Raw genomic sequence first — 20,710 nt, 5'->3', positions numbered from 1 at the left:
AAGGCAAATGCTTTTGTTTATGATGTGCTACCTGATTTATCGTGTGTTATGTTTTTGTTGAAAGAAAAAAAGAAGAAGAATGAAAATAAATGAATTGAATTGAATTGAATATGCTGGTGGCCTTCTGTGTTGTTGATCAGTTTATTATGTGTATGCATATGACATAGTGTACAATTTGTTTTCCAGCAGTTATCATGTTGCTAATACGAGTCCCCGACTTCTGAGATAAGGTGATTCACCGTATTTTTAACGATCGGCACATCTAGTTCTTTTAGCAATGGGATATCATGCACAAAGTTACGTAATACCTATCTTTTCTTGTCACATGTAATATTTGTGTACTTTGATACTTTCTCATTACAGTAGGCCTATATTAAGCAGAATATAGGACAAAATAAATCAATCAAATTAATCAATCAGTCAACCAACTTTTAGTCAATACACGTAAGTCTATACAAACCTCACCTCACAGGACTGCACGAAATGTTGTAGATATCATACTACTGAAATGTTCCTAAATAGGACTGTGTTGTGCATGACTACAACCAGACCAAGTGAAATGAAAGTGACAGGCCTACTCATCATTTTTTTTTTTCAGAAGGAAAGATGAAAGGCCCCAACAATGTCAGTAAACATTTTAGCGTATTTACTTACTCTGCTCACACTGACCTCCCATGAAACCAGGGGGACAAACACACTCTCCCGTCTTACTGTGACAGATGCCTCCATTGTAGCATGACTGACAGGCCTGAAGACATCCACCAAGTACATCGTGGCGACCAGCTGGACACTCTATTGAAGATACAACACATTGTCAACCCTTTCATATCGTATCATCCCCATATGGGAAGATTTCTTGTTTTCCTTTTGGCACAAGGAAAATCTTATTGGGATTAGGACTTGTGTAATCAGCCAGAGACTCTTCTCTTTTCTTTTCTTTTTCAATTTTTATTTCAACAATTGCCTTAACGTAACATCATGTATAAAGAATATTATATCATGCTTATGTACCCCCGCCCGGCTTTGTCTTACATACCGTATACTGTGCAATGATTAATGCGAGTGTCTTACAGATATTAATTTAAAAAATCCAGTAATCAATTGGGTTAGTCGGCCAACACTCATATACATCTGTAAATGTAGTCATGATCAGCCTACCTCTCACAATGAGTCGCAACAAGCCAGCTCTAGCCAAACCTCTCTCGCCTCGCATGTGTAGTTCATACACCCCTCCATCTGCTGGTGTGACTTCTCCCACAATGGTATAACTTGCTCCTGCTCCAGTAGACCTATACAGGGTATCATCGGGATGGATCGACCCATTGTGTCTCCAATTTCTTTCCATGTTATCACTGATGGGTGGCACTGGTGAGAAGTCCACTGTCACATTCACATCTCCGGCATTCACAGTCTTTGAGAATCTTCCTTCTGCTGGAACAAACCTAGCTGCAATAATTCAAGCATATGCATTCGACAAATGAATAAAAGAACTAGTGATTCCATTGATACAGGAATGCATCCATTTTCACACACATTCACTTTTCCATTGTAAGTAGAGTGCCCTTCATTAACAGGTTGGTTATAAGTTCATTAACCTTGACCATTGGCCTCGTGGATTGACTTTTAAACCAAAACACACACAGGAAATTATTCCATTTCTACTTGTTATCCATTATAATGGATAACACTATTGGATTTTGTTATCTACATAAAAAGTGTGCAACACTGCGATTTTCGTGTTGCCAGCATGTTCGTACAGTTTAAATCTATACATGTATTTTGATCCTCAGAAATCAACATTTTTAGATGAATTCACTCGAGGGGTTAGACCTGTGAAATAAATATCACTAAAGCTATTGGGACCCGCGGGATAGTATTAGAAATACGATCCAAAGTTTGATGTAACCCTAAAGCCCTATGTCGCCAGAAGAGGACGTGCTCATATAACAAGTTCTTACTAATTAACGAATCATTTAAATCAATCTTTTGTGCTTCATTCCATTGCCCCTCAAGTGCCTGAATGAAAAATAATATTACATAGCAATATGATGTTTTGATATTTCTCTAGGAGATCATTAAAATTATGTCGCCAAATCGCCGTCAGACACGTTACCCTCTTTGAGACTCTTAAGAGAAGATCAAAGTAATGCCGCATAGCACTGTAATTTAATGTGTTAAAGTCAACTTCACGCATACACAATTGTACATGGAACCATGCTTTATTATGGAATCTTTTGTTACAAACAAAAAATTACACTGATCCGAAGCCGTGGAAACCTACTGTTACGATGAGCTGATATCAGATACGTTACCAACCGCGACGCGCTTTTGTGCGCGGATTTAACCGGTTGACATCGTGCTCTATTCGACTTGATAAGAAAACATGCAGTTTTAAAAGGAATTAAAAGTTTATTTAATGAACAATCGGTTTTAAAGTGGCCGAGATATCCAAAATAATGTAAAAGAAAGAGGCCCTGACAGGATGTGATATGGCCGATCTACTTTTATTTGAACGTTTTCCTTTTACTTTATTATGGATATCTCAGCCATTTCTAAACCGATTTTCATCAAATAAACTTTTCGCAAGTATAAGTGAATTTCAGTCATCTTGCAAAAGGTTAAAAACTGAATCCTCATCTAAACCAGAACTATATTATCCCTTAGAATTATGGCATTTACAAAATGTTTCAGCGTCTTATAACACAATTAATTTTTGTCTGTACAAATCAACTTAGGATTTTTAAGGGCTAAAGTCTGGTACCCACGTTATGTTGTCAACTTCACAGCAAACGAGGCTACATGAATGCCCTATACCTTTGTTCATTTTAATTTTGCATCTTATCTACATAATAATGAATGCGCTCAGTATTATGGTTAAAGTCAAGAGCACTTCCTTGGTTGCACAATGCTCTGAAAATGACTGTAGGATTTGATGTCTAACGTTTTGCATCAGGTTTTTTTAATCACATGATCATGTGATCTGGGTTTGATGTAAAATGTGTCAATAAATATAACTGCTTTGTCAGACGCGTAACCATTTTTTTCGATTCGTGAGACCTAATATATTACAGACGGGAACAACGCAAAATTGAATTCGTGCGTATCATGCGCATAGAAATCTTTTCCAACTTAATTTTTACCTTCTTCCATGTAATTACAAAATTTTGGAACTATATCAGAAAAAAAGTACTGTGGATTTATGTCTGGTTCTCGTATTTCACGTATTTCTCAAAGATTTATCGAAGGGTTATCTAATATTCTAGCTATGACGAAATCATTCTTTACGTTTAGAAGTGCGGTGTTTTAACGAAAATAATCACTACAGATTGTGATGTTCTTACAAGTTCAAAGAATTTATTGGCATGATTGGTGCTGGGTCTGAAACGTATGCTATCGGAACTTTTGATGTGTGAGATACGTTACCACACATCGTTCTTCTTCCGATCCAGAATGTATTTAATATGGCAGACATGTTATCCTGGCATTTGCTATTTATGAGAAGTGTAATACATATTCATGATTTTTCATACGTAATCAATGAGATTGTTGATATAATACAAATGCAGGTACAATGTTAAATTAGTAAAATGTTTAAAAAATGTAACTTTTTGGTCGAAATGTATGTATTTTCTTGCTTTTTATTTAGCCTTCACTTTATAAATCAGGATTATTTTCATTTCACATTAGATCACGTCTGACTCCAAAATGTCTCTGTGATGTTTATTTATGTTTAAGCTTTAAGTTTTACATAAGCATTGCCATTTTTAAGCGAGAAATACGCAGACAATCAACGATTTTCTAAGATACTACCTATGGTTTCGTAGCTGATATATGGACTACCATGTGAAAAAAGGACTCTGCGTTTGGAAATGTTTCTATAGAAAGAATATGAGCTTTCAAAAATCACCCGTTGATTGTTTTGTATTCCTAGGGGATCAAAATCTGCATTGATAACACATGAATGAAATCTTTTATGTTGAATTTTTGTCATTTGTACAACTGTAATTGCACACTTTTTTTCGGAGAATGGTCCCTAGAATGTTTTATGACTGAAAATGACATTAAGGGGTAATATACTGCTTGATTTTTGTGACCTCTAACCTTGAATATATATATATATATATATATATATATATATATATATATTATGTATATTCCTCGTAATTTTCACGTAATTTATTCATTTTTTATCCCTAGTCAATAGTCATTGGATAGTTTTAGCATATTTTTAACCAAAGCACACAAACCTTTGACGTTGACCTTTGCAACTCACCTTAACATGTCCATAATAGTTCCCTGTCTCCCCTTTCCATCAACTTACATAATATGCTTAGGATGCTTCAGCACCACTGGACATTCCTAGCCGATGGAGGGGTTAGAATTGGTATTTTACTCTTTTATGAAAACTTCACTTTCAATTACACTGCTCCTTTCTAACGAAAGTCACTTAATATTCCTAGCTGATGTGACAGCTGAAATGTAAACTACATCCACAGTTTGGTGACCTTTGACCTTGACCTCCAAATCTAATCTGATTGATGGGTAGAAAGTGAGGGAGAGGCAGAGAGAAGGAGGGAGAGGAGACGAAATAGAGTGGCGGAAAAAAATCACTTTCATTTACACTACAGTATTCCTTTCTAACAAAGTCACTTAATATTCCTCTACCTAGCCACAGTTTGGTGACCTTTGACCTTGACCTCTTAGTCCAAATCTAATCTGATTGATGGATAGAAAGTGAAAGAGAGGCAGAGAGGAGGGGGGAGGAGAGAAATAGAGTGGCGGGAAAAAAATGCATTTTCATTTACGCTGTTCCTTTCTAACGAAAGTCATTTAATATTCCTCTAGCTGATATCATGTTACAGCTAAAATGCCTATTAACACCACAGTTTGGTGACATTTGACCTTGACCTCTTAGTCCAAATCTAATCTGATTGATGGATAGAAAGTGAAAGAGAGGCAGAGAGGAGGAGGGAGGAGAGAAATAGAGTGGCGGGAAAAAAATGCATTTTCATTTACGCTGTTCCTTTCTAACGAAAGTCATTTAATATTCCTCTAGCTGATATCATGTTACAGCTAAAATGCCTATTAACACCACAGTTTGGTGACATTTGACCTTGACCTCCGAATCTAATCTGATTGATTGGTAGAAAGTGAGAGAGAGAGGCAGAGAGAAGGAGACGAACTTAATAGAGTGCGGAATTGCTCATGATGAATTCAGAGAGCGTGACGGCAGGCCCCTACAGCGTGTGCACAAGTATGCTTGATCGGGCAATGAAAATGAAAATGAAAATGAAATGAAATGAAATGAAATGAAATGAAATGAAATGAAATGAAATGAAATCATATCATTAAGTTCTGCCTCTGGAACCATACTTTTGCTGTGTACATTAATACATGGTACATTGCTTATGATTATGCTTCCTATTAAATTTGCAATATAGTTTGCTGTGCAGAAAACCTGAAAGTGTTTCAGACAGTTTCCCACCATAAAATATGTACTTCGACAAACTTCAGCAAGAGTTAAACTTTTTCTTTTCTTTACAAAAGATGAACACGTCCAGTGCCGCTTGCTTGAGTGATGTCCATCCTCACATTGTTACGTATGTTGCTCAGTGAAGCCAATGCATACATGCTCCAGACAAACAGAAAATGCTATGTGTCCTTTATTCAGTGACCCATTACTCCAAAACACTTCTTTTGCTCCAACTGTACACATGTCATTCTGCGTCTGTGTTTGCGGGCTTTCTGATCCAAGCTAAATTGTAATTAATTTGTTTTATAATATTTTGACGTAAATCAAAAGATAATTGTGGATTGCACTCTTTCTTCTTGTATTGCTTTTGGGATTTTTCTGGATATTCACTACAAAAACAGAAAATCTTGCCCTTTTGTAAAGAGTGTTCGCAGCCAGACCTGTCTGTAAAACGTGAATGAATATACCCTTGAACAAGATGTGATTTATTAGTGTATGATTATGATTATGACATCATTTGTCAATATTAGGGCTACAATATGACTTCTTCATACTTACCATTAGACCTCAGAAATATTGCCGGCACCACAGTGGACTGTCTATCTTTGGTGGCTGAACAATAAAATGCACCAAATGCCTCGTTATTAGTGATATCTGAGAGAAATGTTTGATGAAACTGTATTATGGGATCACTATTAAGAGAACGGATCTGTGGATCAGGAGGATCGGGGTTCCTCTGTAGACCATTCATTGTGTAGACATAGCGACCAGTGGAAACAGTGGCATCGATATCCGGTGCACTTCGAAAACAGGTAAAGAACGAGTTTCCACTCTCTGCACTCGTGAAGTATTGGCTGATTGTTGATATGAAGGGTGACTGACCTGCAAAGGGAGAAAGGGGTTGCTTAATGTTTCCTTTTGTGACATTCATTTCTGACCAGTATACATTGGAACTACTCTGACTCTGTTAATACCATAATGAGAAGATAGGAAAATATAAATCGTAATAATGACTAAGACAACATCAAGGAATTAAGAAATGATAGAAAACAAACCCTAAAATAGAAAAGAGGCTAAATTGTTTTTCAAATAAAGATAATCAGTGATATGGCATAGAGAAGGAATAAAAATCACTTTAGAGATTTAAAAAAAAATTACAGAACGAAACTCATATGGCAACAGATTTGTAAAGCATTTGCATAATCCGTTGGTAAGAAACCCAAATTAAAACTCAAACTTCATACGAATTGTGCGTTGTAGTGGAAGGGCGGCGAATAGAAAATGAATGCATTTAAAAATCGAGAGAATGGCAATGTATATATTAAGCCATAAACTCTCCCGGCAAGCGATCCAATTGGTCGCTATAAATCATCATCACCGCTGCTAGTGTGCTGGTGTTCATGGAGAAGAAACATAAATTAATTTCCCCCATACTCCTGTATGACAGCAGGATTTTTAACAGACAGAAACAGCTGATCATGCATTTAAAGTGTATTTCCTTCTAGTAACTTGACAAGTAAACTAAAACACACACACACACACACACACACACAAACACACAAGTGTTTACTTGTACAAGCTGTATGTGTATGTACTAGTATATACATGTATGCTTCAAGTGTAAATGTGTGTCATACCCAAATTCTGCAGGCGTAGGACTTCTTCAGCGCTGCAGATATTTGAACCACAACTCTGGTCTTTCTGTTTTATTCTTAGTTAGCTTGCAAACGAAAATCATTTTAACGTATGCAATTCGTCGACTTGTACAGGTCAACCAATGCATATAAGAATTTTGTAACGTTACATTAGTAAAAAGGTGAACTATTCATTTTGTCAGTTTCATATGAGATGTTGACTTTACATGTGAGGCTTACTATACACAAGTGTTATTAGGCAGAAAAAATGAAAAAGAGAGGGGGACACATACACATACACATACACATACACATTAACCAACAATTCCTTTGTTTTAATGTCATCAGAGTCACTGTGCTGTCAAGTAGGCAGTTTTGCCAACCTTATTTTAACGTGCCGTAACAATTTATTATATTCCCACTCTGATCTCTTTTATGTATTATTTAGCCCACCATATTCTCTCTTTTGTTCTGTTATATTTTTTATTGTCTGTATGTCTTACATGATACATTTATATATTTTGTATTACTTATAATGTTTGATGTATATGTTTCACTCATAGGCCTTTTTAGGCCGGCCGTCCGTGTGACGGGTGTGATTTTTAATAAAGAATAAACTACTACTTATACATAAAAGTACTTTTCATTCATGCTCACATACATCATGGAGAAATATGGATAAAAGACAAAATAGCACAATAGAGCTTCGTCCGAGTATTGAGAGTTTGTTACGAATAGTACGAGTATATTACGAGTTTAAAAGAGTTCAGCACGAGTTACTTCGAGTTACGGAAAATTTTGAACATGTTCAAAAATTTTTCAACCACTCGCGAATTCACGGGGAGTTTTGCAGATTGACCACGAGTTACGCGAGTTGTCGCGAGTTATCCCGAGTTACATGAAGAGCTTTACGCGAGTTAGCGCGAGTGCCCCTTGAGGCAACTCGCCACAACTCGCCAAAGCTCGGCACTGTAACTCGGCTATTAAAGTGGGAACCCTGTTTTACTTTTTAAAGGGGGATATAAAGAAGTTATCAATTTACTATTTGGGAGGGTTGGACCTTTCTCTGGACCAACTTGTCACTTTCACCCGATACTGACGAGCGAACGTACTTCAGCAGCTTCCAAAACATACTCGAGTCTGAGGAGTCATTATAGCTATAATACGCCACTGAGAATGTGGTTTGCAACTGTATTGTTCCGATCATCGCCTTCGAAAGACAGCACACCAATGAAAAGTCTCGGTTCTTCAGTCATGTCAGTGCTTGCGTTGAAAAAATGCAAACAATGATATTTAGCATTTCAGTAGGCAAGGCCAAAAGCTTTCGTGGATTTTTCTTTTTCGCTGAATACATGATATTTTCAATAGCTTTCTCAACCATGTCAAGGTATAGAGAAAAATAAGCCAGTGTTGAATCCCAGTTTAGACTGAATGAACGGGCACCCACTCCAACAGCCAACTTACTCAAACATTTCCCACACGCAGTTGAAAACATCTTTCCGAAAGTAGAAACGGGTCAGCTTAGTGTGTCTACACAGAAAAATTAGCAATGTATTTAATCATATTAAATTCGGGAAAAATAACAAGTACAAAACTTGCACGAAGCTCTTGCATACTCTATACGTTACAACTCGCAGTAAGATCACTATAGGACAGCGGCAGTCCTCTGAAGTGGTCTACATTTACACAGTTTACTGTGCAAGAGACATTGGTATTATATTACAGCATTCAGTTCAGATTTTACAAACTATCAACTCTTCACATAACTGTGTAACCGCCAAGCCATATAATACACTGGTATCATAACTGTCCTCACTTCAATCTGTGTTTATCATCTAAATCATCATTCATAAACATCATCACACCACCACCATTTGTCAATGAACATCTTTCATTATATATCACCATCAATTAAAATCTTTGTTACTACTTCATACCTCCCCTGTTGAAAAAAACACAGCGTCCCACAGTGTGCTCACAATGTGTTCACATAGTCGACCATGTGAAAACGCTAGAATTTAACAGTATGAAGATGATTTTACACTACGGTGTGGCTTTTCACAGAGAATTCCCATAATAATGTTTTGCTTCACACAGTGAATTGATGATTCACAATGTGTCCACAATGTTAAAACGCTCGATTTAACAATGTGAAAATAATCCACATTATGTTCACAATGCGTTTATATTGTGTTTCACAGTGAGTTTCCACACTGTGAAACACTGTGTTCTTTCCAGCAGGGTCATCTGGATCATTACCATCATCAAACATCAAGCATCAAGCTTCTATATAAATCACATTATCTGCCAAATTGAAGATGTTTTTAGTGATGATTAACAGTGGTGGTATACAGTGATAATATTCAATATACCACTATCATCTAGTCAGTATTAGTGAATTCCCGAAATCATCATTCATTATCAATATTATCAATTCCATCGTTTGTCAGCCTTTACTACTAAACCCATTAACCACTCATTAGATCATCATCACTCCAATCCAAGCTTCATCCAGCACCATCAAAATCATCACATATCAATCCCTTCTCTTTTACCAATGCTAATTGATGTATACCATCAAAACCATAAAAACAACTCCGCGGCAACATTATCAGTATTGGTTATAAATTTGTGTAACATAGTTGTCTTCCTTACCGTGTACGTCTGCTGCACACAAAATTGCAATCATAGCAACAATCGCTGGATATGACCAAACCCTCGATGAAAAGTCGGGAAAGTGCAGAAAGAACATTGTTGTAATAGGCGTTTCAGCAGACTGTCATGCGAGGCAGAATGATGAGATGGTATAATTATGTTCATAAGCAATTGATATAGTTCTTCCAAATCGTTGAAGTCGAAACTATTTCAAAGAATTCTCCCCTAGTTTCACGTAGCATTCAATGTAAATTTACTATAACGTGTTTCACACTGTGTGACACTGTGTTCTTTATAGCAGAATTTAGTTCTTTCTAAATCCGCGAGAACTTTTATTGAGAGTTCAGAGGAGAGAGAAAAAGAAAACCCGGCAATAACATCTGTTCCCAAGCGGAACATCCGTAAGTTATCCACTTTCATCAAGAATCAATATCGAAAGTGAAAGTGGTAACATCCTCTGGTGGAAGCCTTGTAAATGATTTAAAGTATACAAAAAGCTACAATGAGGCTTGAGGAACAGTAGCGCTGAAGGTATGCTGTATCACTTGACCTCATTTTCTCTGTTCTAATCTGCATGTGCATTATAGGACCACCGAAACATTCAAAACAATGGTGTTTAACAAGATACAGATTTTATAAGAATAAAAATGTATGGCATGCTTGTTGGGAAAATAGGCAGGCACTCCAAATACATGGTATAACGAATTCATTGGAAATATCAAAATGATGCTTTGTTCACAATATCATTTTGTGCTTTTATATATATCGTGTGTATTTATCACAGATGGAGTAGTTTCATTCAACATACATAATTTGAGCTCAATAGAAATGAGTATATGAATATAAGAACGACCCAAGTCCAATTTTTGGCCAAATTCAGTTTGACATGGGAAATTGTAGCTTATGCATGGACTCATCTTGTGTGTAAATGATAAGTCCTAATTACCCCCGGAAGTGCCTGAAATAATTAATGAGTTAAATCTTATATGAATGTAAGAATGAAGGACTTGGGTCATTCTTACATTCATATTATAGCGCCCTCTCTTGTCCTTCTCTCATCTCTATAGCAAAATATCATGTATATGAATCAAAGAACGACCCAAGTCCATCACACAAAATGGCGTCTCCACAATTAATGTTAATGTTAATTGTCATAATAATATATGTTCTAATTTGTATATACAATGTTGCCTTCCCATCACAGTTAAATAGAATATTATTGGACAAACAAAAAAGATATGAAGTTTTTTTTAGTTTACTCGAAATGGTCTTCCATGGACTTGGGTCGTTCTTATATCTATATACTCATTAATAGTAAAGGAATCTTACAACTCGATTTCATTATTGGCTCAAGTATGGTAAACTTTTAATGGCTTATTTTGGCATTGAAATTAATTCCCTAACCTGTCGCACACTATTCCCCCCCCCCCAAAAAAAAAAAAAAAACAGAGAGAAAAAGAAATGGAGCTACAATAAATTTCAACGGGCCTGTCTGTAGTTACGGAAAATTAGTGTGTCACCACAATTTTAATTTCATTCAGCACCAAGAACTACGCCAAAGATGTGTCATTGTAGCGTCTATTTAGAAAACATATGTTTAAAAGAAACAATATTGTCATTTAATCACTACATCAAAAAAGTTCATGACCTTTGTAACATATGTAAATCATATATGTGTATATATATATATATATATATATATATATATATTCGCAAAAACCGATAAGTCCATTTTTGAAGATTTTTAAGTACGGTCTCTGTCATAAAGTACAAAATAATACCTTTTAAATGATATATTGGTCACTACATAGAGGTACATTTTTGAAGTTATGGTCAAAAGAAGCAAAAATTTTCTTATTATTCTCTTTATTTTTCTTGACCTTTAATCGCAAATATCTCCATTTGGCAAATATGGACTTATCGGTTTTTGCGAACAAACTCTTCAATATATATAATATATATACATATATGCATATAAAGCAGCCTGTACATAGGCAGCCTGTATTAATGACAAGATTTCAAGATTTGAGCAATGGCCTTCGCTTGCCTCGGATAGTCAGGAGGGACGAAGAATATGAGTCATTTCATTAGGAATTTGGCGAGAACTTTAATTCCTTATTGAGATTCCAGAGGAATTATTGCGGCAATAATTGTATCATATCTCGATGCGCAAATCCAGGAAGTTAACGACTTAAGTCAAGTATAAACAGTGGTAACATTTTCTGGTGGAAGCCTCGTGAATGATTCAAAGAAATGGATACGAGGGGATTCAAGGACGTAGCACCAAGGACATGGTTTGTCACGTGACTTCCTATTTACTCGTATCTGCATGAACTAGGATTGGAAAAAAAGCACAAAAGAAACGAAACATACTGGCAATGGTGTTGGAAAAGATTACTGATTTTATGAAAATTGAAATGTAGTACATAAAGCAGGTTCTAAAATAATATACTATATCGAATTATAGGAAATATTCATATAATCATATATAGGCCTATTATGTTGATTGGATTGCATTATGTTTATCACAGATGAAGTAGTTCCATTCAACAAACATAATTCATGCTAAAGGAAATATGATGGTAGGGATGTGTAACTTACACCTCAATGTTTCATAAAGATATGATAACAAAATTGCATGAGGTATTTTGCAATGTAATCACATTCACGTAACTCCCCCCCCCCATGAAAAATACACTACACACTTCATTGCGCCTGTCTTAGACAAAAACAAAAACAAAAACAAAAAGTTGGAAAGAAATTCATACAGAGAAGATTTACTCAAATCTTGATTGATATAGAAATCTTTGCTCCTTTTTTATAATGACAGGTTTTAAAAGCGATGTAATAAAAGCTATTTCAGAAGTGTTCACAAGGAGATGTAATGACTCCTTTCATATTCTGCTTGCTATATGTTTTGTTTTGTCTTGTTTTTGTCTTGGTTTTTTTGTTTGTTTTTTTGTATTTTGTGTTTTGTGGTTTTTTATTGTTTGTTTGTTTGTTTGATGTTGTTGTTGTTGTTTTTTGTTTTTGTTTTTGTTTGTTTGTTTTTTGTTTTTTTTTGGGGGGGGGGTTAGTGCTAAATATCTGTAAGGGGTACCCTCGTTTATTTTCCCAGCGTCAAAATGATAGCATTAACAATGAACGATAGCAGCAACGATGCGCAGAAGACAGTTCGGGACTCCTCTTTCCAAGAACCAAACAATCAGGAATGTGGAACCGAAAGTGACTTCATTACAACAAACCAGCTCAACAGTGGATATCAAGTGCTGATTTAGTAGGACATTTATATTTCATATTTCATTAATTCTTATATTTCAAAATATCGTTAATCCGAAAGGAAATATTGTTCGTGAAAGGCATAATTTACGATTTACAGATGAAACAGAAACCCAGCATTAGTTCTTTAAGATAGTTCTAAAATGTGACTTAGGTATAGAAACAACCAATGCAAAAATTTGAACCAGTACAATCGATGTTAAGTATTGTAATGATTATATACAACATGTGAATAATTAAGTTTAAATAAAAATGTTTCCAGACTATTAAAACCGTCTACACTTACGGTTAAATGAGAAAAGTAGTCATACATGTATGTCCTTATATATATTTTAGGCTTTATCGCAAAATATATATCTATATATATGGTAGAATGTTTTGTGATACAATTCACTTAAACAGCATTAAAAGTGATATCTGGAACATTATTTTTTTTTTAAGTCACTGCTCCCAAGCTAACAGATCGACCTTTAATCGACCTTTAATAGATGATCTGTGGCGAAACCCGGAGGGACGGGGGTTCGCAGTTTCTGTCGAGTAGTTATGAGAGTTGGAAGGGGGGTCTGAGCTCTCATGACCAGGGGGTAAGCGGGATTCTTTCAAAGGAGATGATCTACTGCAGACAACATGTGTGACTTTCTTTCTTCTGCCTTTGAGTGGCTTCTGAAGATCATTGTTTCTACTCATCCTCATTATGATGTAGAAGAGGAGGGAGCATACTGTGAAGGAGACGAAAATACTTCTTTTTCCATCATTATTACACTTATTAATTACCTTTGTATCCAATCAGCCAAATTTGTATAGGGTATCGTGTATGCTTGTGTGTTTGTAAACAGGTCTGTCCGCGTGTAGACCTATGTGTGTGGGTGCGTGTATGTGCATAGTTTCATTAAATTTTCATTGCGCAATATCGTAGCATTCTATATTTTTTATTACAACACCTTTTTTGTCACTAGAGGGGTTTGACTTCATTTTCAGAATCACTAACGTTATTTCACTTTTTTCAGAGTAAAGAACTTACGGTGTAATGAACCTGTGATTTTATTTTTGGACAACGAACCTTATTTCTTTTTCTGATAAACGAACCCGGCATTATTCATTTCCGAATGAAGGAACGCTCGGAATAACGAACCTTATTTCATTTTCAGTATTATGAACCCGCCTCCGGAATTCGCGAACCTCATTCCATTTTCGAATTACGAACTATCAAACTAACAAACTGTAAGCATAATAATGTAAAGTAATTATATTTGAAGAGTTTGTTTGCAAAAACCGATAAGTCCATATTTGCCAAATGGAGATATTTGCGATTAAAGGTCAAGAAAAATAAAGAGAATGATAAGAATTTTTTTGCTTCTTTTGACCATAACTTCAAAAATGTACCTTTATATGTAGTGACCAATATATCATTTAAAAGGTATTATTTTATACTTTATGACAGAGACCGTACTTCAAAATCTTCAAAAATGGACTTATCGGCTTTTGCAAACAAACTCTTCATTTGTACACGTGTATCTCCCGAACAGTGTTCGGAGGATTTTATGGTTTGGCCTCGCTGCGCCGCCGCACCGCCGCGTCCGCCGCAGAGATTTTCTTGTGAGTGCTCTACTGGCTAGAGTAGTAGAGTTCTCCTTAGATCATCTTCAAATTTGGCAGGAAGGTGTATTATGATAAAACGAAGACGCCTAATATTGTTTTTAGTGATAGCGCCTTCGCTTGTTCGATCTTTATACATGAAAAGGTAAATTTAACAGGGTCTGCTTGTGTGTGCAACACTGGCCTTGTTTCTTGACCTATTTTTTTTTTCAAATTTAGAATGTAAATGTAGCATAGCCAAATCTATACACCTGTACCTATTGATAATGCTGCCCTCACTGTTCCACCTTTTACAGGGTCAAAGGTCACCCTGATCAAGTCAAAATATGCAAAAGTGCTTATTCATGCAATAACTAAAGGGATTTTATTCAGACTTGCTAAGCAGGTGTATGGGTGGTCATTCTACGTGAGTGACACAACAGGTGACGGCACTCTCAGTATTCCGACTTGGATGCCATGTCACATTTCTTGTGTGCGCTGATCAGCCACATTTCTTATCAGATTTTTCCAAATTTGGTAAAAAGGTTGCATTATAGTGAAATAAAGATGCCTATTGTTTTTGGTGGTACGCCCTCGCTTGTTCCGTCTTTATACACGAAGCGATGAATATTTCATGGTCTGTTTGTGTGTACAATCCTGGCTGTGTTTCCTTTTTTTAGATTTGGTATGTAAACATAATAGTAAAATCTAGACATATTTACATCTTGATACTGCTGCCTCCACTGCTCCACCTTTTATATGGTCAAAGGTCACCCTGATCAGGACAAAATTTGCGAAATTGTGAGGTTATGACATGGTCAGCCACTAATTTGCATATTCATATCCACTTTACAAGAACTGTTTTTCAAAAATAGGCAAAATCACATAACCTCCTTACTTTTCATCCAATTTCAGTTAAATTTTCCACCGTTGACAGGTTGAACTCGAAAGATTTTACTCTTTATTATCAGACTAGGTTTTTGGACAGAATTTCCCCTTTAAAGGAGACAGGGACAATATGGTGGTGATTTATAAGCACTGTGTTATCATTATTATCATAATAATGATTATTATCATTATAACTATTATTATTATTATTGTGTGATCAGGCAGAGATTCCTCTGGGTTTTTTTTTTCAATAATTGCCTTATCAAAACATCATGTATAAAGAGTATATCATGCTTACCTTGTTTTTCCCCGGCTTCCTCTATTAATACACACTCCACTATGCGATGATGAATACGATATAGTGTCTTACAGATTGATTTCAAAAGTTCAGCGATCAATTGGGTTAGTCGGCCAAAACTCATAAATCTGTAAATGCAGTCATGATCAGCCTACCTCTCACAATGAGTCGCAACAAGCCAGCTCTACCCAACCCTCTCTCTCCTTTCAAGTGTAGTTCATACACCCCCACCATCTGCTGGTGTGACTTCTCCCACAATGGTATAACTCTATGCTGCTCCAGTGGATCTATACATGAGATCAGTTGGATTGATCGTTCCATTGTGTCTCCAATGTCTCTGCAAGGCATCACTGATGAGAATTCCACTGTCACATTCACATCTCCAGTATTCACAGTCTTTGATGATCTTCCTTCTGTTGGAGCAAACCTAGCTGCAATAATTCAAGCATATGCATTCGACAAGCGAATAAAAGAACTATAGTGATTCCACTCATACACATCACACACATCCACTGTCCGATTGTAAGTACAAGGTCCTTCATTAACAGTTTGATGAAGTTTATTAACCTTGACCATTGACCTCATGAATTGACCTATAAACCGAAACACACAAAGGAAATTATTCAAACTCTAATATTATCAATTCTCATGAATAACACTATTGGATTTTGCTAGAATGTTTTATGACTGAAACTGACATTTGGGCTAATGTACTGCTTAATTTTGAATATGTATATATATATATATATATATATATATATATATATATATATATAACGAAAAATAAACCGGTAATGCAATATTTCGCCAATATAGAGTTTATTGAGCAACTCAAATTTTCGGTGGCTTCCATCCACCTTCTTCAGGAGTCTCGAGACATTCCGCGTCGAGACTCCTGAAGAAGGTGGATGGAAGCCACCGAAAATTTGAGTTGCTCACTAAACTCTATATTGGCGAAATATTGCATTACCGGTTTATTCTTCGTTAAATTGGAGCCAATACGTGAATTCGCAACATGTTTGGACCTAGACTATATATATATATATATATATATATATATATATATATATATATATATATATATATGTATATATATTGAATGGATTTATGTATGTATTGTATACGTAAGGTGTTTCAAGAAACATTTCCCACTTTAATCATTAATAGTTCCAAAGCTATTCATTCGATAAAACTGCCATGGATATGAATAAAATCTGAATAGTATACAATTTTATTGGAGGTGGTTCAAATGTGGAAGCATAAATCAGTTTCATGAAATCCATGATTACTTTCACAGTTAAGTTCCAGATTTTGCTCTATTTTCAACCCTCTGTACAAAACTTTCACTTTGCACAGAGGTCAATGGGTGTGTAGGGGCGTGTGTGGTTAACACCCTAACAATGGTAATGAACAATGGGCAGGGTTTGAATGCTTCATTATCTATTCATGATAAATTCCACTATCAAAACTAGTCTTTATTCAGCCTCCGGCAGTATCTGTGTAAAGTCACTTCATTGAGATGTAATTCTAATGGATTTTGAGAAAATCAAAGTATCGCGAAGTAATCGAAGTCATTCAAGGGATAAGAATATTGATGTTGTCCTTGATGATGATGATTATGATGGTAACGACAATGATAGTTATAATGATGATGTAAATGATAGTGATGATTATGATAACAATAATGATAATTACAACAATGATGTTGATGATGAGAAATAATGACGGTGATGATAATGCTGCTGCTAATGATAGTGATAATCATGACAGTGACAGTGATGATGATGACGATGATGATGATAATAATGATAATAACGCCGATGTTGATATTGGAAGTGATGATGATGATGATGTTGCCCCAGTATCTTACAGTGGGAAAAGGCATTAATGAAATCAATGATTTTTTTTTTTGGTGATATTCAAACTCACTGACATTCGTAAGATAACCACAATATTCTCAGGCTATTTGCTGTATTCGAAATTACGTAATGAAATAAAGTGAAAATCATTTTGTTTGTGATCTTCTTTTTTTGTAATAAAGAAATGGCAGTTAAACAACTTTATCGTATCTGCTCTTTCCTATCTCAGTATAATGAAATAGGAAATAAGTTAACTGTGTTTACATTTTCCCATCTTGGACAGGGGCCGCGGAAGCGGGGGTGGGGGGGGGGGGGCTGGGGGGCTGTAGCCCCCCTCCCCCCCCCCCCCCACACACTTTTTGATCGTGAAAAAAAATCAAAGAAAAAAAAAAGAAAGAAAGGGGGAAAACTCGGGGGAAAATCACATTACCCGAATTTCTCACAAAAAGTGTGCTTCAGATCGCTTTATCTCGATTTCAAAAACGCAAAAGCTCCGTCGATTGGGAGGGGGCATCCCCCTCCCACACCCTCCCCCTCTACCTCATTAGACTTTGTATACATACACACAGATGAGGCACACGCGGAATAAGAGCTAAATGCCGTGATTTTGCTATTTAGTATTAACACTTTCCTGAAAAGTATTGCACCAAAAGTTTGCACCAGATCGCTGAATTTCAGGTCTGACAATGTAAAATCACCTTCGTGTAGGAGGAGAAATATCCCTTTTGTATATACACCCTCGTGAGCCTGCCTTTTCTGTTTGATTGCTTAACAGACAACATTCATGAAATCAATTGCACACCCCCCCCCCCCCCCGTTCCCTAAGCTCGCTCGGACTCGGTCGCTTCGCTCCCTCGCATAGTAGGCCTAACCACCGCCCTCCCAATATCACAAGGTCATTATCCAGGCTACGCCGGTGCGTCTAAGCGGGGGGTGGGGTGGGGGGGGGGTGGGGGGGTTGACCTTGATACCCCCCCCCCCGGGCTGCGCAGCCCCCCCCCCCCCCCCCCAAACTGAAAAACGTTCCGCGGCCCCTGCATACACCAACTCCTATAGATATCCCCACAAAAAGAAGTCACAAACTGTGTGAGGTTTGGACTTCGTGGGGCCATTCTCTATGGAGCTGAAGACCAACAGTTCTTTCCGGGAATGTCTCCTGCAACCAAGCCCTAACTACGCGAGTACGGTGTGGTGTTGCTCAATCTTGCATGAAAACAGCATGCGCGATATCTTCTCCCATCAAAGCTTGGAGTTCTGGGAGAAATTGGTCTTGCAGCACTTGGAAATATGTTTCTCCATTACATTCCCGTCAAAGAAAAACGGACCTATCAGGAAAGAGGCAGATATTGACATACCACGCAACTACTGAGAGAGGATTTAACATTGTCTGAGTATGATGGTGCTGTGGTTTGTTGTCAGGTGTTGCCCAGATGATGACATTGTGGGTCGCAACATGCCCATCCACATGGAATCGACTTTCATCAGGCATGATAAAATAAGGCAGATTACCAGGAGCAACAAACGCTCAAAGCTGACGGCATAATGCAACCCTTCTGGGCAAATCGTCTGTTGTTAGTAGATGGAGGACCTGAAGATGATAGGGCCTTGCATGAATATCCTGCTTAAGGATTCTCGTAACTGAGTTTTATGAAATATCACCCAACTGAGATGCTATATCCCTAAAAGAGGAAACTCTGCCTTCATCTAAAAATCGCCCGAATTTGTCTCTGTGTATCATTGTTCCGCGCTGTCCTGTTGCGACCCGAATATTTTTTCCACCTTTTCAAAATAGTCCCATGTTGTGTAAATTTGTTTAGGATGTTTCTGATGCTCCTTCGTGAGGGGTATTGGCCAAACACCTGCCGATACTGTCGTTGAGTCGCGACAGTGCTCTCCCTACTTCTGAAAAACGAAATTACATGGTGACAGGAAGCAAAGAAAATCAATTAGAGTATACACTGTTGTCCCCCAAAGAAAATGCTGCTGAACTCTGCTGAAAAGCGACAAATTTGTCAGACTATTAGTAGACAGTTGCATTAAAATGAAGAACTTTTGATCATTTATATTTATCTATATCCCAAATTTAGTGATATGTAAAGCAAAATTTGGTAATGATTACCAGCTGGAATGAAATGTGGTGTTTGCAAGCACATGGAAACATGTGCTTACTTTTTCTATGTGCATGCAGGCATGTTCAGGCATGTCCATTGTTCAGGGCCATTGTCAGCACACACCCACAAACTCATCATCAGTTCCTGTGCAAAGTGCAATTTTTTTTTATTTTTTTTTTTTTTACAGAGGGTTAAAATTTGACGAAAATCTGAAACCTTACTTCAAAATCAATTTTAGATTTAATGAAACTGATTTCGCTTTCACATTCAAATCACCTCCAGCAAAATTGTACACTGTTCAGCTATTGCTCATATCAATGACAGCTTTGTCGGATGAAAAGTTTTTGAACTATTAATGATCAAAAGTGGGAAATGTTTTGTTAAACACCTAGTATGTATATACATGTATATTGATGTCATTCTCTCTCTCTCTCTCTCTTTAAGGCACACAGACACACAATCACACACACACACACACACACACACACACACACACAAGTATACAGATGACATAAAACACACGCACACGCATAGACAAACACACACTTTTAGTTACATACAGGCATGAACACACACACCGTTCCATTTAAGCGATTCGAAACAAATACCTTTGCAAATCCCACACAATGACAGCAAAATGATATTAACAGTAATGATAATCAGCATTGTGTGACCCACACAGGTCCCTTGTTCAAAAAGCTAAAATTGCTTTCTGTGTATGAAATCAATAAATGTGTTACCTGCACATTTGTATATTCCTATATTAACAATATCTTGCCACATTTTTTAGACAACTGCTTCATTGAAAACAATACTCGTGTTGTATACAGTACGCGTCAAAGTAATAAGTTATATATTCCATTTTATAAATACAATGCTTCTAGACGTACTATAAGGTATGCTGGCCCACTTTTGTGGAATAACTTACCAGACAACAT

The 20,710-nt window shown here is 36.7% G+C and overlaps 1 protein-coding gene across 1 annotated transcript in view; it reads right to left on the bottom strand.

Moving 5' to 3' along the window:
* LOC140237163 (angiopoietin-1 receptor-like) overlaps window positions 1-16,123 on the bottom strand; it is a 29,771-nt gene extending 13,648 nt beyond the window's left edge. Inside the window, exons 1-4 of the mRNA XM_072317104.1 lie at window positions 15,958-16,123; window positions 6,032-6,355; window positions 1,159-1,446; window positions 655-792 (exon numbers count right to left, since the gene is read on the bottom strand). Coding sequence (XP_072173205.1) covers window positions 655-792; window positions 1,159-1,446; window positions 6,032-6,355; window positions 15,958-16,123 — 916 coding nt within the window. The remainder of the gene's footprint in view (window positions 1-654; window positions 793-1,158; window positions 1,447-6,031; window positions 6,356-15,957) is intronic.
* Window positions 16,124-20,710: the final 4,587 nt, after the last annotated feature.

The sequence above is a fragment of the Diadema setosum genome, chromosome 13 (genome assembly GCF_964275005.1).
Source record: "Diadema setosum chromosome 13, eeDiaSeto1, whole genome shotgun sequence".
Classification (NCBI taxonomy): domain Eukaryota; kingdom Metazoa; phylum Echinodermata; class Echinoidea; order Diadematoida; family Diadematidae; genus Diadema; species Diadema setosum.
This window is presented reverse-complemented; position numbering and strand designations above follow the sequence as displayed.